At 42.4% G+C, this 27,957-nt stretch overlaps 1 protein-coding gene across 2 annotated transcripts in view; it reads left to right on the top strand.

Moving 5' to 3' along the window:
- Window positions 1–26,264, top strand: part of ntrk3a (neurotrophic tyrosine kinase, receptor, type 3a) — a 59,077-nt gene extending 32,813 nt beyond the window's left edge. The window contains exons 13-19 of one of the 2 annotated variants that reach the window (XM_034684757.1): window positions 4,712–4,900; window positions 9,179–9,309; window positions 11,284–11,446; window positions 11,882–11,886; window positions 16,764–17,012; window positions 19,843–20,001; window positions 22,304–24,606. In XM_034684757.1, coding sequence (XP_034540648.1) covers window positions 4,712–4,900; window positions 9,179–9,309; window positions 11,284–11,446; window positions 11,882–11,886; window positions 16,764–17,012; window positions 19,843–20,001; window positions 22,304–22,489 — 1,082 coding nt within the window. In that variant the 3' untranslated portion in view covers window positions 22,490–24,606. Of the gene's footprint in view, window positions 1–4,711; window positions 4,901–9,178; window positions 9,310–11,283; window positions 11,456–11,881; window positions 11,887–16,763; window positions 17,013–19,842; window positions 20,002–22,303 lie in introns of both variants that reach the window. The other variant, XR_004631443.1, reaches the window with a different exon arrangement.
- The last annotated feature ends 1,693 nt before the right edge of the window (window positions 26,265–27,957 follow it).

Raw genomic sequence — 27,957 nt, 5'->3', positions numbered from 1 at the left:
TCTGGATAACAGAGTCAGAGATGGGAGTGAGAATCCTCAAACAGTTACATGAGGATGAAGTAAATTAGTCTGTAAAAGACAATTTACAAATAACACTTTACAAGTCTACTGATCAGAGTATGAAGAGTAACATCAACATTTAAGACTCTCCAAACACTGATGGTGACAGAGAAGAGGAGGGAGATGATGAGGAAGAGTTTGGAGGACTTTAAAGCTCTGATATTTCTGACTCTCTCTCTGTATCATCCACCATCTGCTCTGTTTTAATTCAGAACAAACTGAATCCTCAGGGCTGCTTTATTTATTCACACACACACACACACACACACACACACACACACACACACACACACACACACACACACACACACACTCAAACTCAACTCAGCCTGGTTCTTCTCAAGTTTAGATTCTAGGGACTGTGTGCCTTGTGATCTGTGTATTGTGTGAGTGTGTGTGTTGGTGTAGAGGTGGAAGCTCTACTTCAGGTATCATTGGTAAACTGTAAGGTAGCAAGCCGTTACTCTCAGCTGGTAAACAGCAGCATACGATGCATACTGTGATGTAGTTATGGTGTTACAATCTTTTTACGTCTGTGCTTTGTGCCTGTTTCTCTTATTGCTGGTATGCTGTAAAAGAGTCACAGATTTACCCTCATCTTTATAGCTCCATCTATACAGTGGGTCTTACTGAGTGAAATAAGACTGGTTGTTCTCAGACCAACTGAATAACTGGGTTAAATTGGATATTTGATTCCAATGTGTGCAGATTGGCCTTCTTTTATTGTCAGGTGACTATATTAGAGAGTATGCGGTAAAATAGTCTCTTGACGTTTGAATACAGACTCTGTTTATATCTTGCTGCTGGAGTAAAGATGCTGAAGTCAGCATGAAGAAGTAAGCACACTGCAAGGAAACTGTGTGTGTGTGTGTGTGTGTGTGTGTGTGTGTGTGTGTGTGTGTGTGTGTGTGTGTGTGTGTGTGTGTGTGTGTGTGTGTGTGTGTGTGTGTGTGTGTGTGTGTGTGTGAGCAAATGAATGAAGGTTTTATCCTCTTCTGTCTCCCTGCAGGAACTCACTGTGTTCATTAGCATTTAAATAGAGCAGCTAATATATACATAATTACGGTGTTAGCCTTTAATGTACATCTAAATATGGCTCACACACACACACCTACATACACGCACACACAAACACACACATTGGTTTGTATCATTGGAGCATGAGCAGAGTATATTTGGATCTGGTGTAGTTTCTCACACATCCTCATCACAGTCCGCTGGTAGTCTGAGCTAAATTTGGGCTCTGTCTAATATCTGGTCAGCTACCAGCCCATGTGGTGGAGGATTAGTTTGTTCTGGCAGGTTCTGTCTGATGTTGAACACCAGCGTGTCACTGGATTTTGGAAGCCATGTTCTCAACACTTTAAGAACAGCAGATTGATCTTCAACGTAGAGCCTTTGAATTATGACTCCCCAGGTAGTGTCAATTTAGAACGTGCATGTTTAACTGTATTGTTAACAGTTATTTGAATCTATATAAATAGATTATGCTGAGAAACATTACTTTTTTATTACATTTCAGGATTCCTGAATATGCTGGTATAAAGTTAGATTTATTCAAAGTGAAGTTAAAAGTGGAACATGGTTTGGATTATTTACTGACATCTCGTTTTCATCTCTCTTCCCACTCGTCTCTCTCTCCTCTCTCTCTCTCTCTCTCTCTCTCCTCTTTCTCTCTCTCCTCTCTCTCTCTCTCTCTCTCTCTCTCTCTCTCTCTCTCTCTCCTCTCTCTCTGCTCCATCTCTCTCTCTTTCTCTCCTCTCTCTTTCTCTCACAGTTACAAGTTCACCTCCAGATATTTAAAGACTCCCCAACATCTCTACTGACTCTGTACAGTAACCTCGTCAGTGTGTCTCTCTGCTGGTTAGACTTTCATAGATCAAATCTAAATAAATCATTTTCTCAGTGAGAGGTTAGACGAGCTGGAAACTTTCTCCACTTCATCAACCTGTCATTTTACTGAAAAGGGACAGTTCAGAAAGGGATTATCTTTTATAGGAGGATACATGGAAGACAAATACGTGTGAAATACATGTGACACACAGAGACAGCTAGAGTTAGAGTTAGGAAAACAGAAAGACAGAGAGAGGTCAGAAAGTTGATGAAATAAAAAAAGCAAACTGATTAAAAATGGCTAACTGTCCTCTTTGGAGTTTAATTCATAATGCAACAGAAACATATGCACCTGAACACACACGGCCCGTGTTACCACGCACAGTCTGAAGCGCATGGCTCAAAGTCAATCAGTCCGACTGCATGTTGCTGCACAGTCTGAACGCTAAGTGAGGCGCAGAGGGCAAAGAGGTTGGATTCAGCCCTGTAGTTATTCTAAGGTGTGTTTTTTGCACAACATAAATCAAACCAATCAGTGTGTCCACACTCACTCCCTTTAAGAGTCAGGTGATCGAGCAGGCAGGTGTGTTACTGGAAGATTTCAGACTTTCTACTTAGACAGAGCTGCAGATGGCATACTGAACCTCTCTCCTTCCACCTAAACACAGAGACAGAAACAATTAGGGAGGATCCAAGTACATTTATGCACGAGACACAGCAGCATAACTTCATGAACATGAAACTGAAAAACTATAAGAGACAACAGACTCCAACATACTTAATCATTTTGTATGTATTGTTAACTCTGACCTTATCTCAGGTGTGTAACCCAAACCAGCAACCCTCAGGACTCCATGAATACCCACAGAGTCTCTGTGGAATAAAGACTGAGACCCTTTCAGTAATGACGTCCAGGCTTCTATATGTGTGTCAGAGAGTGTGAAATTAGATTACCTCCTGTACGTGCTTCAGATCAATATTTCACACTGTCGTCCTGTGATTACATCCTGACTATTACCCGTGCCGTGCTGAAAAATTAAACCTCCCTCTCATCAAGCATTCACTGCTCTTCCTCTCATTACCGCCCCCCGGCCTGTTAGGGGGGGGCGGGAGAGTGTGGACGGGATGTGAAATGTCAACAGACTTCATGTCTACATGCTGCTGGAAGTCTCTAACATTTGATTTAACCTGAAGTCAACGTGCTCTGATCAGAGACTGAAATCTTCAGACGCCTGTGATACCTGCTCAGACTGTGGACACAAGTTATACACATACAGACATACAGATCATGCTCTGTGCACAGAGTATCAGTATGTGCACACATGATCACAGTGTTACTCCCCCTCCTCAGCCTGTCACCCCTCTGATGTCACTCCCTTCGACCTTTAACCTCTGTCCTCTGTTAAAACTGTCCACTGCACACTGTCTGACACCGACATCTTTTTAACCTCTGTGCTTTATTCTGTGTGTCAGTCTCTGATCCATCAGCAGCTCAGTGCTCAGCCTCCTGACATACAGCCTACACACACACACACACACACACACACACACACACACACACACACACACACACACACACACACACACACACACACACAAATACACACACGCACACACACACACACACACACACACACACACACAGACACACAGACACACACACACACAGAAGCTGTTGCTGACAGAGGTCACAGGTTTGATCCCCACAGCCTCAGACATGTCCATCAACATGGAAACGGTCCTTTCGAGTGTCCTTCAGATAACTAGCCCATCCCCCTCCTGATCACAATGACAACACACACACACACACACACACACACACACAAACACACACACACACACACACACACACACACACACACACACACACACACACACACACACACACACACACACACACAAACACACACATACACACAGAGATTTGATTAATGTCTGTTTTCTGTGCTGCTGGTCTCAAGAAGAAGAAATGAAAGCAGTCAGCTCTGATCCAGTGAGCTGACAGAAATCTTTGCTGTACCTTTAATCAACGTAAAGCCTATCCATCTCTTTAAATGAGTTGTTAGTCACTGCTTGTTGAAGAAGAACACAAACACAATGAACACAGTCCTCTGATCGCATCCTCCTGTTTCTGTCAGACCCCCCCTGCCCTCTGTAGCAGTAAACAAGACAGACCACAGACAAGACAACAGGCTAGGCAGACAGGACAATAGGCTTGTGGAGTTGTATGACACAGATACAAGATGAGAGTATGCATTAAAGTGAAAGTTATAACCTGTTCATTCAAATGAAGCTAAGACAGCCAGCTGAGCGAGACTAAGAACAGTCTTCATTACTAAAAGGTTCTCTGTCCTCTGTCTCTAATCACCTGGCGTACATCCATCCTCCGTTTCTGTCCTCTGTCCTCTGCCTCTGAACACTCTTTATTGCACTTATGGGCCACCATAGCTCCTCCTCCTCCACCTGTGGGTCAACCTCATACAGCATAGTTAGTAAATGTGTGTGTGGATGTAGGGTGCGCTGGGTGATCAGTAATCTCCTGTTCAGCTGTGTAGAGATGAAGTGTGTGATTTACCTGGAACCTGAAGATGAGTCTGTTGGACATTTCTCTTCTTGTGCTGCAGTCTGATGACAGAAGTATCTGACGTGTCTTTAAATCTGATCCTGTTTGGTTATCGAAGAACTTAAAACCATACTCCTGTCTCTATGTGTCCCTCCCTGAATAACCCTGTCATTGGTTTGTCTGTAAAAAGGTCAAGGATTTTATGAGCTAACAGCTGGGTTTGTATCTCTATCTCTCTCTTTCTCTCTCACTCAGGACCCGTGGCAGTTATCAGTGGCGAGGAAGATTCTGCCAGTCCTCTTCATCATGTGAACCACGGGATCATCAGTCCGTGCACGCTGGATGGAGGAGCAGATGCTGTGGTGATCGGGATGACGAGAATTCCTGTCATCGAGAACCCGCAGTACTTCAGACATGGACACAACTGTAACAAACCCACCACCTGTGAGTACACACACATGCACATACACAAACTCACATACACACACATGCACACACACACACACATGCACACACACACACACACACACACACACACAGACACACACACACAGTGTCAGAGTCAGCAGGTGCAGACTCACCTGTGTTTGAGTCGAGTGGAGTTCCCAATATTCATGTTAAGTTTCGAGTCCCCAGTGATCGAGTCGATTTAAGTACCCAGGGTTCGGATCAAGTTTCGAGTTGAGTCAAGTCAGCTGTAAAATCTTTGAAGCTAGAACATATGACACCTCTGTAAGCATGAATGAACTATCAGGGCCTTATACTAACAAAACACAAGACAGTCTTTATCAGTAAGTCCAACCGTGAAAAGTAAGACTGCCTGACTCGAGTACTGCGACATTATCTCATGAGTCCACATGCTGTTTAAATGCTGACAGTCAGCAACATTGACATATCATGTCAAATAAATCATGGGGTGGTAGTTTTGGCGCTGTGGGCAGGTGCTAAAGGTACTTTCATCTGAAAAGAGGACTTTGGATGTGCGTAGTGGCTCTTGATGCACTGACTCCAGCCACAGTCCACTCCTTGTGAAGTTCTCAAAAGGTCTGAAACAACTTTTCTGTAAATCCCTCTCCAAGTTGTGGTCATCCCTGTTGCTTGTACACCTTTCCTATCACACTTTTCCTTCCAGCCAACTTTCCATTAAACTGCTCTGATACAGTGCTCTGTGAAAAGCAAGCCTTTCAGCAGTGACCTTCTGAGGCCTACCCTCCATGTGGAGGGAGTCCATGAATGTCTGCTGAAATACTGTCAGGTCAGCAATCTTACCATGGCTGTGGCTGTGCGTACTGAACTACTCTGACAGAAACACAGTGTTTCTACTGTTTGAATAGTGATTTACTTAAACTCTAAATTTAAAATTCTTATATTATGAGGTAAAGACAGACAGTTGTTTTAGATAGATGTTTAGTGGATATAATAAGTCCAGAATATGTTCTTAGACGACTGATGGAAAATAATGAACTATGAATGATTTGATTCTAATTTGTTCAGCTGCGCCTGTACATCACCTCTATTACTGTAACCATGGAGACACACATTCAGCTAACACACACACTCTCAATCTCTCTCTCTCCCTATCTCTCTGTCGCTATATAACTCTGACAGTATTCTGCACAACGGTCGAGCAAATCGCCTCTTTCCTTTACAGCCACATAAATCTAACAATTCCCCTAGAGACTACACACACACACACACACACACACACACACAGACACACACACACGCACACACGCACACACACACGCACACACACACACACACACACACAACCACACACACACATACACACACTCACACTCACACTTATGCTGTTGCCAATGCTGATCTATCACAAGAGTCACCTTGTGTGATTATCACCAGCTACAAATTTACACTATGTGTGTGTCAGTTTGTCTGTTTGTGTGTGTGTGTATGTGTGTGTATGTGTGTGTGTGTGTGTGTGGGAGGGGGGGGGGGTTCTTTGTACTGGTGTTTGGTTCTTGTTACTACAATAGTGTGTACCTGGGCACAAACACACACACACTCTCAGAGAACAGGTGATGTGGTATTTCCCAGGTGTAGCGATGATGTTATATCTGGAGGTTATCAGTAACGTTGGTTCTATTCATTGTAAACATGATGTCTATGATTACTAATGTTAGCCCAGCTGTTAATCAGGTGTGTGTTTTATTAAACTCTCAATGACAGTATCCAGCTCTGCACAGCTGGAGCAATCTCACCCAGTCCCCTTCCTTCATATAGCACTTTACAAACAGAGCTCAGTACACAGGGGTGAATTTAATAACAGACATAAACTCACAGAGTATAAATTACACAAGGACACGCTGGAACAAACACATCAATAAACCTATAAAAGTAACACAAACAGTGAGCAGAAACAAAGATGGAGTCTGTGTTATCAGAAGGTCCTGATGGTTTATAAATCACCTGTATGGGGTTAAACCATGCGCCCCATGTACAGAGGATAGTCCTTGACACAGGCGGCCCAGGCTCAACAACATCCAGGAAACATACGGCAGCAGAGCTGGTGACAGCATCTCTAAGCTGCTGATCTCTACAAAGTCACTTAAACCAGAAGAGAGTGATAACAGCAAGAATCAAAGTTGAGACTCATTGATGTTTAAATATGAGTCAACTTCAAAGAGAAGGAGAGCTGAATGAGGACAGAAATGTTATCATCAATATTCCTGCAGATGTCCTGTTCACTTCGTACAATGTTACCTTCAATGTTCACTTTAGTGTGATTTACACCAAATAAACAGGATCAGGTTTAAACTGGGCCCTGAATTTAAATGTTCAGTTTGATGTTAATTTATACAACAAGGCGGCTGAGGTGAATCTGTTACCAAGGAAACATTAACAACCGTGGAATCAGAGATTTTAATATCTGTATAAATAATCATCTTTAAATCAATATTTAATGTCAGTTGGTAGAAAGCTTCACATCAGGGTCCTGTCAGCTGTATAACAACCTGCTCATTATACAGTATCCCTTACATAACGTGTATATATCTACACTGAGTATAGAGTTATTGACATGATATGATGCACCACCACGCCTCAACACACACACACACAGCCTGTATAGGAGCTATACATCTGCTGCTGATCCCACAGCTCATTACTGTCTCACTAATTGAAACTCAGGGGCGGAACGGTCAGCTAACTCTGTGTGTGTGTACGTGTGCATATGGAGGGGGCTGGTTTAGAGCACAGTAGTAGGACATATCAGTTCCGATATCGTCCTCTGGTGTTGTTTTTATTTAACATCTCTATGTTTTACATTGGAGTGGTTTTGATGAGTCTCTGCCGGCTGTGCAGAGAAACAAACAGAAGCAGTGATGAGCAGGCTGCGTTCAAAATACAGTGAGATAAGCAATGAGTTACACTATGTTACAGTCAGCTGCACTAAGATGACCTCTGTTTCTAAAGGAGGACAGCAACTAACACACTCACACACACAAGCACACTGTGGACTCGGCATGATGATGATGATGATGTGTGTGTGTGTGTGTGCGTTGAAAATGCAGGCTAATTAGCACAGTTACAAATAGCTGAGGTTAATGTTGTCATTAACACAGAGAGACAGAGGGCAGCCAACACACACACACACACACACACACGCACCACACACACACACACACACACACACACACACACCACACACACACACACACACACACACACACACTCGCACACACACATATTGATGAAGCAGCAGCCTTATCCAGTTTACTATCAGTCTAATAAACAGCGGGGTATCTTACCCTGATACAAGAGTAGGTGTCCGTACTCAGGACTCCACTGTCTGTCTGTCTGTCGGTCTGTCTGTCTGTCTGTCTTCTGTCTGTCTGTCTGTCTGTCTGTCTGTCACAGATGAATGTACCTATATCACGTGGGACAGAGCTCAGCTGTAAATGGTATGTGGACTTGTACTGTAAAGCACTTACTAGTGTTTCTGATCACTTCAAAGCACCTTTACACAGCTAGTCACATTCTGATCCCACACTGATGGCAGAGGCTGCTATAGTAAGGGACCATCAGTATTAGTAATCTCGTTCATACACATTCACACACAGCGGTCACTGGGAGCGATTTGAGGTCCAGTGTTGTGACCAAGGACACTTTGGCAGGTGACTGCAGAAGCAAGGATCAAATCCCAACCTTTTGATTGAGAGATGAACGACTGCTCTACCACTGAGCCACAGCTTTGTGCGTGAAGCATCTCTAACACAGACTACACAAATGTATCACTCTACAGACTGCATCAACTGAGTCCATCAGTATTGTTCAACTTCACAGTACAAATGAGCTAGCTCAAAGTTCAGCTCACATTGACTGAAATAAACAAATTCATGTTTATTTTTTTTAGCTGTTCCTAGACTCTTTGTCAGAAGAGCCTCCTGTGCTTCAATCCATCACCCTCAATCACTGACATTTCCTAAACTCCATTTATTACGGTATTTTACATTTTAGAACTTTTTACACAACACTCGACTCAGAATTGACCCTACTCTTCACCTCTGTGATGAGGACTGTGGACCCTCAGAGTCATTACAAATCAGAGCTCACATGGACAGAGTTCAGTCTCTGCACTCACACTCTGATCTGTCTGAACTGGGCTGAAGAGTGGGTGAACAGTGCACTCAGACCATGTTTCATTCATGACACTGACTAATGATGCTAACACTGTCTGTCTCTCTTCTGTCTGTCTCGCAGACGTTCAGCACATACAGCGCAGAGACATCATCCTGAAGAGAGAGCTTGGAGAGGGAGCGTTTGGAAAGGTGTTTCTGGCTGAGTGTTACAACCTGAGCCCCACCAAGGACAAGATGCTGGTCGCTGTGAAGGTGAGTTCAAGGTTAAAGGTGAAAGGCTACATCGTCTAAGCTTTTTTATTTTTTTATTTAATTCACAAAGTTAAACTCTCAAATATGTTCATTTATCCTCTCTGTACTTGGTTGGGGCTCCTTTATGAGGAATTACTGTATCAGTGTGGCAAAGCATAGCGGCGATCAGCCTGTAACTCTGCTGAGGAGTTATTGAAGCCCAGGTTGTTTTGATAGAAGCCTTCAGCTCTTCTGTATTTTTGTGTTGGTTGTTTCTCGCCTTCCTCTTAACAAATACCTCACAGATTCTCTTTAGGGTTCAGGTCAGGTGAGTTGGCTAGTCAATCAAGCACAGTCACATCATGGTCAGTAAATCATGTGGTGGTAGATTTGGCGCTGTGGGTAGGTGCTGAGTCCAATACTTGAATTAAAGTTGAAATAATTATGAAAATTAATCTTTGAGCTTGTTAAAAACCCCTGCTCTTCTTCACCTCCCACTATCCCAATGCTGTGGTCAGTGTGGTCATAAACACTTTCTCCTTCTCCTGAAACCACAGCGAGAAGACATATGTGACCCTTTGATACACCTGTTCCTCCCTGCAGAAAGATGTGAAGGTGAACTGAGTGAGGACAGAAAGAAACACAGGTATCAGGGTGCTGTGTCAGAGAAACTGTCAATGGCAATTGATCTTCCTCAGCACACCCACCTGGACCTCTGCACAGGTGTAACATGAACTGATACTTTGTTATTCACATGTCCCAGTAAACTGTGACAAGGTGAGTCAGCATGAACAGAGCCTGAAACTGAAACATTCAGACATCATTCTTCAGATGGACTCTTGTTTTCAGGTTACATCACTGGGATCATCTCTGTAACGTCCAATGTTATTACTCTGATAACCCAGTAAGCTGACTCAGCAGGTTTCACATGTAAACAGTGATCGATGGTTAAGTCCTCAGCCTCTCACCGCTCAGACGTGAGCACACTCTCTCACACACACACACACACACACACACACACACACACACACACACACACACACACACACACACACACCCACACACACACACACACACCACACACACCAAACACACAACACACACAGCTGGACTGTCAGGGTCAGTTTCATCAGCAGTGTGTTCATGCAGAGACAGTTAATTTCTGCTGAGTCACACATAATGCAGTAAACAAAACAAAGTGTGTTAGTGGAGGAAGTGCAGGAACACAGGCTGCAGGAACACAGGCTGCAGGAGAACAGGTCCATGAAAACAGATAGGAACACAGGCGAACATGCGCTTGAGAAGAGGAGCTGTCAGAGGACGGAGATTAGATGGTGATGCAGATAGATGCTGGAGTATTCTATGGTAACAGTCCTTCTATAAATTATGTTGACTGTTATGTGAGTGTTCGTACCTGTGACTGTGATTCTCTGCAGAGGACTGAGTTTGTTTTTCATGAATGGATGTGGTTTCTGATGTACTTGTCTCTGTGCTCTGACCCACCTGAAGTCTACTTAGTCTAAAGACGATCATAATGAAGGGTTGAGAGATGATGAAGATGCTGAGGGAGGGAAAGAAGCAGAGCTGAAGAATATACGTGTAGGAGGCAGGAGACATCAATCAGCCAACCTGACTAAACCTTATGATCCAGTGACAGTGTTTTCAATGTGTCAACCTATTCAAATCATCATACAGAAGTCTAAATACACTAAGACGTTTGAGCTGTGAGAGTCCGAGCTCAAGAGAGAATAATTAACCAAGAGGCATTCAGTGTAATTGTTGAAATGAAAGGAACAAAGACAAGAGCACAGCGTTCTACATTTTGGCTGATTGTTCCAGTTATTTTGTTAAATGTCATCATGTGATCATCATTTAACAGTTGTTAGAGCTGCAAACATGGAGGATATAGAGCTCTAAACCTGCTGACAGGAGAGAGAGATTACTGAGGGTGGAATAATTTACCTTCCTGACTGTGGTCATACCTCCTTCTGTCAGACTCTGAAGGATCCCACTCTGGCAGCCAGGAAGGATTTCCAGCGTGAGGCCGAGCTGCTGACCAACCTGCAGCATGAACACATCGTCAAGTTCTACGGCGTGTGTGTGGACGGAGACCCGCTCATTATGGTGTTCGAGTACATGAAGCACGGAGACCTCACAAGTTCCTCAGGTCAGTCTCACCTTCTTCATCCTCCTCCCCATCATCTGTGCCCTGCTTTCGATCCTCACCTTTAACTGTAACCTCATCGTTGTTTTAACCCTCCATGTTGTCTTTACCCGCAGCGTTATTTAAAACCTTATCGTTATTTAACCCTCATCATATTTTAATACTTAGCATTATTTAACCCTCAGAGTCATTTTAACCCTCAGAGTTATTTTTACCCGTAGCCATTATTTAACCCTCATCATTATTTCAACATCATATACATTTCAGACCTACGTCTACGTTGTGAGGATTCTGCTCTAACAGTTGAGCATACGTCCATGAACTCTTCACCATCATCAGGCTGAATTTGACTTCTTATTTTTGTAGAGGAGAAATAACTGTCTGTATTTCCCTCCATCTCCAGTGAAGTTTATGGCCCTCTTTATATAGAGTTTATCTTTCATCCTCTGAGAGCAGAAAATGTGAGAGTCAGACAGCAGGAGAGCTTGGTATAATCACATCCTCTGATCATGGTGTGTGTTTGTCAGACTGATGCCTTCAGATTTAATCAGACAGAGGGATCTAATTTACTCTGAGAGAGAGAGAAGCTTTATTGTTTGATGAAATGAGGAGCTCTGCTCACTTCATTACAGCCCAACACACACTCAGACTGCTCTGCATGTAAGGGAATTAATCATTACATGGTCATTTGATCAGGTATAGCTACTGACATAATAGATATATTTTAAAATATCTATCATATAAAGGATTTATTAGATGGACATGTCCATTTTAAATACGATCCATTTTTATCACATAGAACAAGGTCAGAGCTTCCTCCACCAGAGCTCCTGTTTTATTGTTAACCAGCTGATTATTTTTACAGCTTATTACCTGGCTTTCTTACAGATCTTCTAGTTGTGTAAGATGCTTGATTCTGATTGGTCAAAGCCCCTTGACAACCCCTTAAGAATGTTGATTAACTTTAACTAACATGAGCAACACCAGAGGCAAATCATTCACACGTCATGTCAAATCAATCTGCGAAAAAAAGTTCTTGCATATTTTGCTTTTGCTTGTTAACACCATCGACCGTAAGGTGAGGGAAAACCGTGAGCTTCAGTTAGCATCCACACAATGTGGCTGAAACGCTAGTTTCAGTTAGCATGCTAAATTGGCAGGCCATGGACATTTCCATATTGGATTGATAAAGTCCTGAGACCAACAATACAACAGCCATGAACGATAAGAACAGTTCAGTCACAGAGGTGGACTGAATATAATGCTACACCTGTCTGAACAGATGTGTTTTTTAAAGACTCTGTAGAGCCAGCAGACTGTAGAGACATCAGCAAAGAGTTTCAAATGTTTGGTGCTATAGATTCAGCCTATACAGATGTCATGAATAGAGAAATGGGCTGTAGAGACCATGCTGTAAACATCTTTATTTCTGCTGTAACATTTTAACATGGGGCTCTATGGGGACTGACTCACTGCAGAAGACAGACTCCAGTGGACACTTAAGGAACTGAAGTTTCTTATATTGAAGCCATGGCCTGATTTTTCAACGCTGGGGGTTGCTGATTGATAAAGGGCAGTACAAAAAATAAAGTGGATGCATCAGAAAAAAGCAGCTGTATGTTCCCATTTTGGAGCTGAAGCTGACGTTTATTCTCCTAAATGATAAATATATATATGTGGTGTAGTGGTTAAAGCCAGTACTGAAACAGAGCGTAATGGTTTCATTGTTAAAGGAGCAGCAGGTTGATGAGCTGTAACGCTCAAACACCAGAGAACAAGAATTAAAATCATGGCTTTAATAGCAGAGAGAGATACAGAGGATTAATGTGTGTAATTAAAACTCTCCCTGGTGTGTGCACACTGAGATGAAGTATGCATGAGGAGCAGTTATTACCACATATACTGACTGCATGAGAGAACATGAGAACACAGCAGCTGATAACATGAAACACAGACTCTAACTGACCCGATCTGATCTGAGGAGGACGAACATCACACCTGCGCCATACTCTGCAGCCCTATCTGTTGCTCTACCTGCAGCTTTACCTGAAGCTCTGTCTGCTCTATCTGCTCTATCTGCTCTCTCTCTCTCTCTCTCTCTCTCTCTCTCTCTCTCTCTCTCTCTCTCTCTCTCTCCACACTCACTGCCACACTGGCTGTCTGCATGTTAAACTGCTCTGTGAGGTAATGAGCTGCATTATGTCTGCTGTCATTAGATCTGATTTGCTCCCATGATGCTTTGCCCTGCAGAATACAACATCAATACTTAAACCGCCGCCAGAATGTGGAATCTGCCAGAGTGTATGTATGACTCTGACTGTTTGTGTGTGTGTGTGTGTGTGTGTGTGTGTGTCTGTGTGTGTGTGTGTGTGTGTGTGTGTGTGTGTGTGTGTGTGTGTATCTTTGCCTCGGATGCTAATTTCAGCTCTGTAATTGTGTTTCCATTTAAGTGCAGCCATCAATTCTTCCAGGACATACTGCTAATTAAGCTGACAACTATAACCCTCCAAACCACACACAGACACAAACACGCACACACAGAACACACACACACACACAAAAAACACTGAACTGCCTTTTCATTGGCCTCCCCCTCCTACAGTGGAGACTTTAGGTCAGCTGGACTAAAAAGACTCCAACACACTCACTGTGTGAGCAGGGAGGAAAGTTCAGACACACTATAGTGGTAATTTTGGTGGCTGCTTTAGATTTAGTCTTAGTCTTTAGAAGAAAATGCCTGTTAGTTTTAGTCACATTTTTAGTCTTTTCAGCCCTTTATAGTTTTAGTCTAGTTGTAGTTGGCGGAAACTCAAAACATTTTGATCTAGTTTTAGTCGACGAAAACTCAAACATTTAAGTCTTTGATTTTTGCCGAAACATCTTCACTCTTTAAATAATTCATGTAGTCAATCAGATATTGGTAACAGGGTTACACCAAATGTAAAAATCGTGAACATTTCACTCCTTTAACACTTTTGCTTGTGTAATATCTTAAGTTAAACAATTTAGCCTGTCCCTACAAAAAATCTAAAGGAAAAATTCTTGATGTGACCATTGTGACTGTATTTTGATTCTCTTGACTCAGAAAAATGCCATGAAAGGGCTGTATTGCACATATACGACGGTCCTTGAATGCACCTGCAGTGACAGGTGAACTGGACAGACAGTCAGTTCACGGCACTCTGAAATGTATCTGCATCTTTCAACAAGGAGTTGATCCAAACTTTATAAATGTGTCTGATTTATCACCAAACTGGAATAAATCAAGCTTTATACGCAGAGCTTTTTACGGTAATAGCGGCAAAAACAGCAAACATCAAATATTAAACAGACGTCCCCTGGTTATGTCTTTGTCACTAACGCACTACGGGGTTAAAAAATCCTCAAGGAAGATGAGACAGATGCATGGAGGGGGGAGAGCTGGTTCATAAAGCACTCCTGCTGCAGGTAGTAACCAAGCGAACACTGCGCCCCTCAAATAATATCTCAGCCTGCCACAGGAATGCATCGCTTTTATTTTTAAAAATTAGACGCACAGCGGGGGAAACATGGATTCTTAATCTCCGACGGTCCACCACTAAGTTTTCGTCTCATCATCGTCTCCTCAACAAAATCAAAACATATTTTCGTCAGAGTTTTTATTATCAGTGAAGCACTTCACCTCGTCATAGTCTCGTTTTCGTCATGAAAAAATGAGTCGTTGGCAAACATTTATCGTCATAATTTCGTTAACGAAATTAACACTAATACACACGCTGTATTTGGGTACAGTACATACTACACTGTTACAGTTGAACTATGAACTATCACAAGAACATCAGTTTCTGTTTCAGGTTCATACCGCTGAAGTAAGCCAGAGTGAAGCTGTCTCTGGAACTTACTGTTTACAGTGAAACTGAGACCCTACCCGTCTGATGAATATATTGGAAATATAGTTTTTTTCTCTGTTTTTTCGCCTTCCTTCCACACGTAAACAGATTTTTAAGTCACTGATAATTGAGGTTTTGGAAGCCAATGTGTTGATCTTTAAAAGCTCTGTTTTGTCTGTATTTGTGAGGACAGCATAAACAGAGGTTTCAGTTTCAGGTGAATCAATCTTTCACACTCAATAGAAAGCTGTTTATGGTCTCTGCTTGCTCAGTATTAGTGGACAAAATGTTCGTCTTGATTCTTATAGTGTTGTTTTTGAAACTTTCCTTTGCCTGGATCCCCACGCTGAAGAGACACATTTTTTTCTGCACCTGTCCACACCCTGCAGCACTCCATGCTTCTGTTTTATATTTGAAGTCTGATGCTTATATTCTTACTGATTAGTGAAGGAGCTGTTAGTTAAACATCCCTCTATTGGAGTTGCACATGCTCAGTCAGTACTGATCAACAGGATCACACACTGTAAACACAAACCAGTTGAAATTGCACAAAATGTTTGTCGTAAATGATTACATAAGAGTTTTTAAGTAGCGGACATATAATTTTTGAGTATAACTGAAATGATAAAATCCGCTTTCAGTTTACTCAATTGTTTTCTTTCTTTTCTTTTAATTTTCAAGTTTCCCCAACTCAAATTTATTAGTTACATTTTTTCATATTTTTAATTCATACATACTAGATGAAACTGAGTGCATGTCATGGTTTGGTTAGTTCAGTTTTTTCCTTGTGTTTCATGCCTTGGTTCCTCCTTTGTCCTGGAGTGTTTAGTGATCCATGTCTCTTGATGTGTTTTCTTAGTCTAGCCTTGTGTTTACTGTTTTATTTGTAGTTCTGAATCCTTGTGTCTCCAGTTTAGTTTTACGTCATGCCCATGTGTATTTCCCTCCTTTTGTGATTCCCCTCATTAGTATCACCTGTGTTCACAACTGTGTTGATTACTCGGTGTATTTCATTCCAGTTTCCCTTGTTGGATTATTGTCCGTCTTCCCTGTACCGGTACAGTGATTTGGCATTGTCTTTCTTCGTTACTTGCCGCTTCATGAATATCAACCATTGTGGTTTGTCAAGTGTGTGAAGACTTAGGTGGAGACGTAGATGACGTCATACGCAGCGTCCCTCTATACACTCAAAAGTTGTTATTTGGACATGGATATTAACTCACTAAAATTGATCCACATATAATTAAAACAACATTAATCGTTCAGATAACTCAAAAATTAATTGTTGGTTCAACTAAATAGCTGGTTTTGAGTGCTGAACCCTTAATGACTATGCGTTAGAAGTACTTTTCAGGTTTACAGTGTATATGAAGATGAATGTGTTTCTCTCCTGTTGTATTTTCTATCTCCTGATCCTGAACCTGGCTGTGTACATCTCCAACTTTAGAGCCCACGGGCCAGACGCCATGATCCTGGTGGACGGACAGCCGCTGCAGACCAACGGGGAACTGGGTCTGTCTCAGATGCTACACATCGCCAGTCAGATAGCGGCGGGGATGATCTACCTGGCGTCTCAGCACTTTGTGCACCGTGATCTGGCCACAAGGAACTGTCTGGTGGGGAACGGCCTGCTGGTGAAGATTGGAGACTTTGGCATGTCCAGAGACATTTACAGTACAGACTACTACAGGGTAAGGGACAAGTTTTCATCCAATCATTTAACAGAAAGGGAAAAAGAATCCTACATATATAGTTTTAATGACTAATTCACTCTGAGATCTGAGTCTCAAAATGTTTGATTCTTAAGGTGCCGTAACACTTGTGTTCACTCAGCTTTGTTCATGAAATGACTGTGATGGGGGAGGCAGTCTAGCCCTTCCTGTTGACGTCATGATCCTATTCTCAGCATTAAAAGTACGTCAAAATACCTCTAAGAGAAAATTATTGGAGTCAAGAAAGACACTGCACAAATCTCTGGAGACGTATTAAGTCTGACACAGACAGCAGACACATCTTAATAATCCCTGAGTCAGCTGGAGATTATGGTCTGACAGTGGATTTTGTAGTTTAACTGTTAAGGCTGATTTATACTTCTGCGTCGCCCCTACGCAGCAGGGGCTGACGCGGACATGAGCCCACATACTTCTGCGTCGATGTGTCCGTGTCGCGCAGCAATTCTCCTCCGAAACGCTTGAGGGCAGTGCGGTCTCTTTGATAGCCGGTCGCCTGCTTCCGGTCCTGCTACGATCTCTGTTTACTTTTCCACATCGATTCAGAGCGTGTTACATGTTGCTGTTTATCATACAGACATGATTACATGAAGAATAGAGAGGAGGAGATGAAATACACGGCGGATGTGTGGCCGATGTCCGGGATCCCGGAAGTGCTGTGAATGCGGGAAAGACCAAGCCGTCGAGCGGACCAATCACAGAGCTTGCGGTCCGCGTCGGCTCTACGCGTAGTTACATTTTGGAGGAGGTGCATGTCAGCTACGTGCGTAGGCCTCTGCGTAGGTACGGGAGCTACGCGGACCTACGGCGTAGGCTACGCCGTCGATTCGACGCAGAAGTATAAATCAGCCTTTACTCTGCAGATGTTCGTCACACCATACCGTTACACCATTATAATCAAATCATATCATTAGCATATTCTTTCCAGGCAGCGTGACCACACCCTCTGAAAGCTAACTAAAATGCTGAGTCAGCAAAAAAAATCCTGCTCTGTCATGTTCTAACTACTCAAGCTTTTGGGTTTTCTCACTCCTGGGACAAATCCTCTGAATGACCTGTTCTTGTATACACAAGAGAGAAAGAAATGAGTCATAACATGGATGAACAGATTGATTTAGCCTCTCCGGGCTTTAATAATGGCTTCATGTTTGTTAAATGATAATAATATTTACTGAGCAGCGTGTCTTGGATTGTTGTCTTCCTCAATTATTCAGAGCATTTACATTTAGTAAGGGGCAGTGAACGGTTAAACATAATCATCGACAGAGAGCTGTGATTGGAGGTTTGTCTAAAGTTAAAGTGGAGATGGTGAATCATGTATACTCTGCTGCTGTGTTAAAAGTGCAGACCGCCTGTTACTGTGTGTTCTCTTTGAAAGAAGAGGCCTGTAGCAGTGCGTTAAAAGATTAGTGAGGTTGTGATGAACTCTGGAGGTTTATTAAAAGTTGAATATCTCATGTGGGTCCCAGATGTGAGTCTGAAGAAGCTGTGCAGTGAGTTTTCCGCCTGCATAGAGGATCTTTGTGTTCAGCAGCAGCTCAGAGGGGTTTTCAGGAGGCTCGCTCTGCTCTGTAATCGCTGTGCTGGGAAATAATTTGTGTTTGGCAGTAAATGTCAATGAGTCCATGGAGTCCCATCGTCCTTAAGAGCTCCTGAGGACTGTTCTGGTTTTAATGGCTGCTCTGGTGTCTCTGCAGCACAAACAGCAGACTGACCTGTTTTATTTTAACTCCTATCAGCAGGATGCCGTTGGCCTTGCAGTTTTGAGCATGCGCCTCGTGTACAGAGGCTTCAGTGCTCTTTGGAGCAGCTGATGGTTCCACTCTTGGCCACGAGCATGTGCTGCATGTCTTCCCCCATGTCGGCTCCACTCCTCACATTAACGGTCTCTCTTCAGCTGTCCTGTTAATAAAGACAAAATGCCCCCAGAAATAACTCTAACTCAGCTTCCCTCTCACACAACAGAAACAATACAGTATTATAACAAAAGTAATTAATAATGTGCTTCTCTGAAACAAATGACACCAAAACTTCAGAGTTACAGAAAGGAGGATGAGGTGATGATGAAGAGTCAGAGGTAGATGGTGGAGTGGAAGGAGGTTGATTTATCAGCAGCACAGCAGAAGTCATCCATTGACTGATGCACCACAGAGGAGACGGTCTGCAGCTTCATGTCCTCACATCAGTCATGTTAGAGTCAGACAGTCTAGACTCATGATGAATGTTTACATCAAAAATATGGACACACTTTTTTCATGTTAACACCCTATAAGCAGATTGAATGAACTCTTACTTATGGACAGCTGGATTGATCCCAGCTTCCGCAGTCTCATGCTGAAGTAGGCAAGACACTGAACCCCAAAGTGCTCCAGGTGACACAGTCAGTCAGTTTTGCTGAGAATAAAAGTAGGAAATGTGTTTACTGGAAGCAGGGGTTAGACTGAACAGCACACATGTATTATAAAAATAAATACAAGCCTGGCGATGAAAGTTCCCTGTATAATCTTTAATAAAATCAGTATCATCAGGGTGGTTTTACAGCCCAAGATTTAAAAATGTACCTCATAAAGTCTTACAGGACTCTGACTCAATAAACCCCAAACCTATTCTGTATGTATAACCTGCAACGTTAAAATGAATGAAACACCTGTCTGATACCTGTGGATCACACAAACTAAGAGCATAAAGCAAACACCGGCAGCTGAGTTTGACTTTAACGTGTATCTGAAGACATCACATACATGCATCGTTCTTACTCTGTATGTGTGTTTATGTGTGTGTGTGTGTTCAGGTGGGGGGTCACACCATGCTGCCAATCCGGTGGATGCCTCCAGAGAGCATCATGTACAGGAAGTTCACCACAGAGAGTGACGTGTGGAGCTTTGGAGTCATCCTGTGGGAGATCTTCACCTACGGCAAACAGCCATGGTTCCAGCTTGCCAACAACGAGGTACACATTATAATATTTAGAATATTCAGGTTATATACACTTTGTGAAGTCACTGATGCATACACTTTATATGCACTGTGTGAAGTCACTAATGTATACACTTGATATACTCTGTGTGAAGTCACTAATGTATACACTTTATAAACACCGTGTGAAGTCACTAATGTATACACTTTATATGCCATGTGTGAAGTCACTAATGTATACACTTTATATACACTGTGTGAAGTCACTAATGTATACACTTTATATGCACTGTGTGAAGTCACTAATGTATACACTTGATATACTCTGTGTGAAGTCACTAATGTGTACACTTTATAAACACTGTGTGAAGTCACTGATGTATACACTTGATATACACTGTGTGAAGTCACTAATGTGTACACTTTATAAACACTGTGTGAAGTCAACGATGTATACACTTTATAAACACTGTGTGAAGTCACTAATGTATACACTTTAGAAATAGTGAGTTGTCACAAACATCATCTGTGACATACTGAGACAAAAACACTGATAGAGCCATTCATTGGCTAAGCGATCTGTCTTTCCTCTGATGTATACACTTTGAGTTAAAGCTTCTGTGAGCAGTGTCATTCACCCTGATGTCTCTTTATGACCTTAGGGGTATACTACAAAGCCGGATTTGCGGTTATCGAGGTAACTTCAGGGTTAACTCTGGATTTTCAGTACTACGAAGGTGGTTCACGTCTAAAGGCTGATGTATACTTCTGTGTCTCCCCTACGCAGCAGGGGCTGACGCAGACATGAGCCCAACATACTTGTGCGTCGGTGTGTCTGTGTCGCACAGTAATTCTCCGCCGAAACGCTTGAGGGCAGTGTGGTCTCTCTGATACCGGTCGCCTGCTTCCGGTACCGCTACGATCTCTGTTTACTTTTCCACAGAGATTCAGAGCGTGTTATGTTAATCTACAGCTGATACATGTTGCTGTTTATCATACAGACATGATTACATGAAGGAGGACAGAGAGGAGGAGATGAAATACACGGCCGATGTGCGGCCGATGTCCAGGATCCCGGAAGTGTTGTAAATGCGGGAAAGACAAAGCCGCCGAGCGGACCAATCACAGAGCTTGCGGTCCGCGTTGGCTCTACGGGGAGTTACATTTTGGAGGAGGTGCACGTCAGCTACGTGCGTATGCCTCGGCGTAGGGTACGCCGTTGATTCAACGCAGAAGTATAAATCAGCCTTTACCAGGGTAGATAACCATGGTTACTCATGCTGAACTCCTAACCTGCTCCGGAGCAGGTTATGCTCAGGATCAGAGATCAGTTTGTAGTAAACTCCGCCCACTGACCAATCAGCTCACTCCATCACATGATGTATAAACAGAGTCTGAAGTCAGATTATTCTGATTAAGTTGTTTTACTGCATTAAATATAAAACTGAGTGTGCTTATCGCTTTGAATCATGTTCTCATTGTTATTAGTCCTTTAAGCACAGCGCTCAGTTTGATACCGTCAGGACTGCAGCTGAAATATTACGTCTAAAACTTGCACACACAAGATAAGATTAAATCAGAGAGAGAGATCACTCTCAGGGAATAAACAGAGTTATTATTGTCAGATATATCTAATGATGAGAAATAAGACCTGATTCGCGCATTCAAACAGTTTTTGTCTTATCTCTCAGTTCTTCCTTCATGTTCCAAACACAGCTGTGTTGATCGTAGTCTGGATTATGTGTTTAACTTCTTCATATTTTTCTAAAATCAGTGCAGTGTTTGAAAAATATGTCGATGTGCTGACGGCAGACTGTCCTTGTCTGTGATTGGTCACATGTTGCCTTCTCCGCCCCGTTCATGTGAACGCGCTCAGGGTAATTCTGGATTGACTCAACATGTTGATAACCAGCTTCGTGTGACAGTTTAGCGCGATCTCCTTTGTTAGGTTCAGTGAGGCCAGATCAGGAGAAGATATCTAGGATATGTTGAACTTGCTTCGTAGTATACCCCTCTGGAGCATCATCATTATTCATTGGTAGATGTTTATGATGTCTTAAGCTGTTTCCAATGGCTGCTACAGTGTTTTAGTGTTCAAGTAGCCCAGGGGAGATATTTTGTAAGGAAACATGACACACGTCACAGCACAAAATCTGAACAGAGCTCAGAGTCACCTCTTTGTCCACAGGGGGCGCTAAAAACAACATAATCCAACCTGACCTCACAGGCGCTTTAACTTCTTCTAACAAAATACAGATGCTAATTGCTGTGACCAATGAAAGCTTCACTTGAGTGATTCATGATGTGTTTACCTGTGTCTCTGTCTGTGTCTTCAGGTGATAGAGTGCATTACTCAGGGCCGGGTCCTGGAGCGCCCAAGACTGTGTCCCAAAGAAGTCTACGATATGATGCTTGGTTGCTGGCAGAGAGAGCCACAGCAACGCCTCAACATAAAGGACATCCAGAAGATGCTGTTTACCCTGATGAAGTCCACACCTGTCTACCTGGACATACTGGGATAGAGGTGGACTTCAAAGGACGGGTTGGAGGAATGATTTCACTGGATCTAAAGAGAGTGGATTACCCTGGAGCTGAGGTCTGGACTCACATGTGGATTAGGTCTGGACTTTTCTCTGTGTCTGGATTAGGACTGATCTGACTGCAGAAGGATGATCTAGATGCATGTTGAACTGGATTAGAGTAAACTGGATTTGAGTGAACTGGATTAGAGTGAACTGGAATACTCTTCTCAGGATCTCATGAACAAAAGAGTGTCTGAAAGCTGAGTATCTTGGTTTGGACTCATGTGGTCCAGTTTTGCCTGTTGGACTAAGCCATGTCTGAAAGACTGGAGTATGGAGTATGTTAAACTGGACTGAACTGAGAGCACCTGATTGTACTGGTCCAGTTTGGTTTGGTACCAATGTTTCCTAGCCTATGCATCTTCATTTCACCCTGAGCCAGTGCAGCGCTGGTTCAGGATCAGTCCTGGTAGAGTCTGATTTAGCCTGTTGGATTTAGGCTGAGCTTAGCTTTATAACCATCCTACATTATAACAACCCCCCCTCATGTGTTTTCATCGTGGTCCCTCGCGGAGTCAGGGCTTGGTTTGGTGTCAGCAATCCTGACTTAGAGCGGTCTCTTCTAACTGGCCTCTCTTGGACAGGTCATCACACAGTTAACCGTCCCTGACTCTAATCATGTGACTACAGTTCAGAGGGCTCTGTGTACAGTCTTACCTTTGAACAGGTAGGTGCTTGCCTATGGCTTCACCTGTTTTTGAATTTCTATTGGCCAGATTAGACTTTTAGATCACGATAGAGTTTATGTTTGTGTGGAACACTCTGGATCATCATGGCTGTGACTCACTGAGTTAGACAATTGGGGGTCATGGTTTCTCAGTAGAATACGATGGAGCTATTCAGTATGAAGCACAGCCTCACTGAACTTCTCCTCCAGCGTAAAAGAGAAACATTAACAGACATTAGTACCAGGCTGCGGTCTTCTTTCTTTCACACTCATGTTGAAAATGTACAGCACAGATAACTGGTGAGGGTTTTTAGTCAGTGAATGAGCTGACATCTCAACAGCTAAGCTAGCAGCCTCCAGAGCCCCACTGGAGACATGCAGCTGTTCAACATGACGCTGCTTTGTTCAATGTTTTAATTCTGTGTTTCAGAGAGTAACAGCCTCTGTAGATAATCTGACTACCTGTGGACGACTAATACTGACAGATATGTGAGGGAGGAATTCATAAGTTTCTGCAGCTCTGTGCAGGTTGCTCTTGTTTTGTGTCTGATCATGTAAATGAGCTGTCAGAATCTCCTCTCTCTGCAGTACAGAGCTGTGAGCTCTCCTCCTGACGGAGTTAAAGTCTGTCCTCATACAGATTATGAGCTGGATGGAGAGAAGACACTTTTAACAAGTTTAATATGAAGTCATTTCGTGACATCTCTTATGAGTGCTGCACAGTGTCAGTGTCACTCTGTGTGGCTGTTAGAGCTGTTTTCTGTCTGACTTGCACAGGTTTAGCACACCAAGCTGCAGGTATGTCTGCATCTGAACCTGTATGTGTTGACGGAGATGTGATCCAGAGTTTTCCTGACCCAGACGTCTGAGGAGGCTGACCTGCTGAGACCCTGACCAAGTCCCTGTAGAGGGATTAGAAACCAAACAGGCAGGCGGATCAGACTGAAGATGACCATAATTTACTGGTCATATGATCTCTGTCCACAGATTTCATCTGTAAACACTGTTCATTCAAACATGCGGTAGCCTGCATGTTTAATATTCATCCACTGTCTGCTTCCATTCATTCATTCATCTGAGGTTTTCATCTGTCAGTCTTCATTGTCTCACCTACTGGTCCTGACCTCAGGTGACTCCAGACCCTCTGGTCCTGAGCCTGAAGCCTGAGAGACCGTCTGTGGCCGTACAGATGGACCTAAGTGCCTCATTCTTTCTAAATACAGGAACTAAAAAACAAGTCTCTGAGATAAGAGCACTTTTACATTTTGTTTACCTGCGTACAGACCAACACTGGCTGCAAACTTCTTTTCTTTTTCAGACAAACAAACAAACAAACAAACAAACAATCAAACAAACAAACACAAACAGATGGACAGAACAACAAAGAAGAAACAGGTGAACAAACAAACAAAATAACGAACAGACAAACACAGAAAACCATATAGATAGATAGATAGACAAACAAACATACCAACACACAAATAGACAAACAAACAAACAGATGGACAAACTAACAAACTGACAAATATACCGACATACCAAAAAAACAAACAAACAGACAAACATACAGATAGACAAACAAACCAACAAACAAACAGACCTTCAAACATTAAAACTTTAAAATATGAGAAAACAGAGAAAAACGGAAGAAAAAAAAAAATAGAAAAAATGTTTTTTACCTTTTCAACTCAACCAGAAGGTCAGAGTACTCGAGGTAAAGTTTTGTTTTTTAGATAAAAAAATATTCTCTATATTTTTATTTATTTTTATTTGTAAACAAAGAGTGGACCTCTGCCATGCTTCAAAGCCATCAGAACAACCTGCCACTGATCACCACAGACAGGTGAGGTCACCTGAGACCCTCATCTGACATAGAAGTGTTTCTGTGAGGGGATTCACCTGGATCAGGTGTGACCCTGGACGTGATCCATGATAAACAGCTTTATGGACACAGACAGAACGGGGACAGAGCATCCGCTCGATGAACAAACAGTGGCCAGTGTTCCTTACGATGAATGTATATACTGTAAATCTCTGCGTCTCACAGCTGTTAATTTATTCACTCTTTATTTTTAGCTCCTGATGTGTTGATATAAAGTTCAGTGAGAGATAATAGATCAATGATAACGTTTATTTCCTGTTGTTTTAAGTGTTGGTATTTACTTTAGTCATTAAATGTCTCTCAGCATTTTATTCAGATAACACACACAGAAACCATTTCTCTTTATTAATCTTTGAGTTTAACACCTGATGGTCTTTACTTTGACACCTGATGGTCTTTACTTTAACACCTGATGGTCTTTACTTTAACACCTGATGGTCTTTACTTTGACACCTGATGGTCTTTACTTTGACACCTGATGGTCTTTACTTTGACACCTGATGGACTTTACTTTAACACCTGATGGTCTTTAGTCGGTCATGTAATGGTCACGTGATGTCTGAGTGGGGACAGTAGAGGAAACCTGTTGTGGAGCTGATGTTGAATGACCCTGCTGCTTTTACATCAGGAACATGGTTCATGCTAAAGGGATAGTCTGATGTGAATGAGGTTCTTTTTTAACTGTCAGTGTGTTACATGCTGTGGACATCATTCAGCACAGTCAGCGTTTGAGAAGACAGCCAGTATGCATGGTGGTTGTGCATCACACTGCAAAGAATGCAGACAGTATCCTTAGAGATAGCACACACTTTTACTGACATGTTGTCCTGCAGGTGTTTCTGAACAGTGACTGTGCTGACAGTTATCTGCTGCTAATGACAAACTGAAGATAAGGAAGGACCTTAAACTGCTTCAAAAACACAAACAATCCCTTTAAAGAAACAGTTTAAGAAACTGTCATCTAACATTGTTCACCTAGAGACAGCTAAACAGTAATGCCTGTGCTCCTGTGTTTAGTTTAGCTTAGCATAAAGGGTATGAGCAAAGGGAAACTGTTAGCTTAGCTCCCACCAAACTAAAGAAATGTACCTTGAAACTGTTGTTACGCTGCTGTCTCAGCTTACAGTGGTTTTATAAATATCTAGTAAAACTGTCCCCAAACTGTTGAACTGTTTTATACATTTATTCTACACACGTTTAATTTTTGTTTTTTTCTGTCCAACCTCTGACTGTTTCACGCTGTACTCTGTTCATGCTTCAGCATTTTTCTGACCTGACCCAGTTTCTCCTCCTGGTTACCTGAGAAAGTTACCTGATGGGAACAGAGCTTTTACATGTATGTATGTATGTAGCACTACACTCAGGGGCAGAGCCAGGGGATGGGCATGCCCCCCCCCCCCCCCTGAAACCTGATTAGTAACCCCAGTGGCCATCCCAGAATGTTAAATCATGATTGGCCATCTAGCATTTTGAGAGGCGGGGCTTATGATGAAATCAATTACTCAGGCTGTGTTTCAGCAGGCAGTTAGTAGTTATCACTGTATTTAACTGTGGCACACTTTCTTTTGTTAGTTCTTTAACTCGTGACTTTGGACATAATCCTTTGTGAGTCCTTTTAGCTGAGAAGATTCATATGTTGTCATTTTGTTGTGTTACTTTTTAAACTTATAAATATACCCTGAAATATAACATCTGTACAATACTTGAATGTTAGTAGTTAATGTGTTTATGATCAAATAGAATATAATTAATAAATGTCATACATTTATGTGATTATGGTCACAGGTCTGGCTCCGCCCCTGAGTACACTGGGTATCCATGTTAGTCTCCATCCTTACATACGTAGATCTGCTCATGTAGGTGACTGACACATTATAATCTCAGACACAGTGTGTGATAGCGCTGTCTCTCTGAGCCTGTGGCTTCATTTTCAGCTTACATCATGAAAACACTGAAAGTAAAGATGGATGATATGCCCCCTATATCCTGTTGTACAAAAGTGAAGCCAAAACACCACCAGCAGGCACTGACTTGTTGCAAAAATTTAGGTGTCGGGCTCTGTGCAGTAGGGATCGGCTGGTATAGCTGCAGTATTGACATCCTGCCCCCTCCTCTAATAAACCCACCTTTACCTTGTTGCTAAAGCGTGTGTCCGGTCCACAGCAAAACAGATTCTTGTGTTTGTTACGTTTCCTCTCACTTTTCCTCCTTCAATCTGAAAATCCGGTACACCCAGCTTTGCAGGAGCCTCATTGGTCAACAGAGCTGTCAATCATGATGTCACATCTCCTCTTTATAGCATCAAATAACTTACAAATACAAATAAAAACTAATTTAAACCAAACTAGTCAGAAACATGAACACTGTGACGTAAATCAGCATGATAAGAACAAACTATAATGACAGAAACCATGTTTTACAAACATGTATTTCACCTGTGTTTGGATTTTAGAGTTTGACCCATGTTCCATCTGTTAACATGGAGGACGCGGGGTTTATGATTTATCTGTTTGATGAGTATCTGTTTGTTGTCCACAAACTTGACTCACCTCAGAACCTTAGTGTTAAAATAATAACTTAAAACCAAGATTGAACCAGAGCTGATACAGATTCCTCTCACCCTGCTATAACCTGTGTGGGGACTGAGGTTGTTTAAAAGTGAAAATTTGAAGCATGACTCAGAGACAGAGTCAGGAGAAGGAAAAGGGTGAGGTTATTTTACAGCAGTGTTTCTCTCTTTACGTGATTCCATGATGCAGTCTGATTCTGAGTGCTCTCTGGTTACACAGCTTTACAGTTTTTTTTTCACATAAATGAGTATTTAAGTTTTCACAGGAGCTCCTCTGTCCTATGTGAAAC

Source organism: Notolabrus celidotus, chromosome 6 (assembly GCF_009762535.1).
Source record: "Notolabrus celidotus isolate fNotCel1 chromosome 6, fNotCel1.pri, whole genome shotgun sequence".
Classification (NCBI taxonomy): domain Eukaryota; kingdom Metazoa; phylum Chordata; class Actinopteri; order Labriformes; family Labridae; genus Notolabrus; species Notolabrus celidotus.
This window is presented reverse-complemented; position numbering and strand designations above follow the sequence as displayed.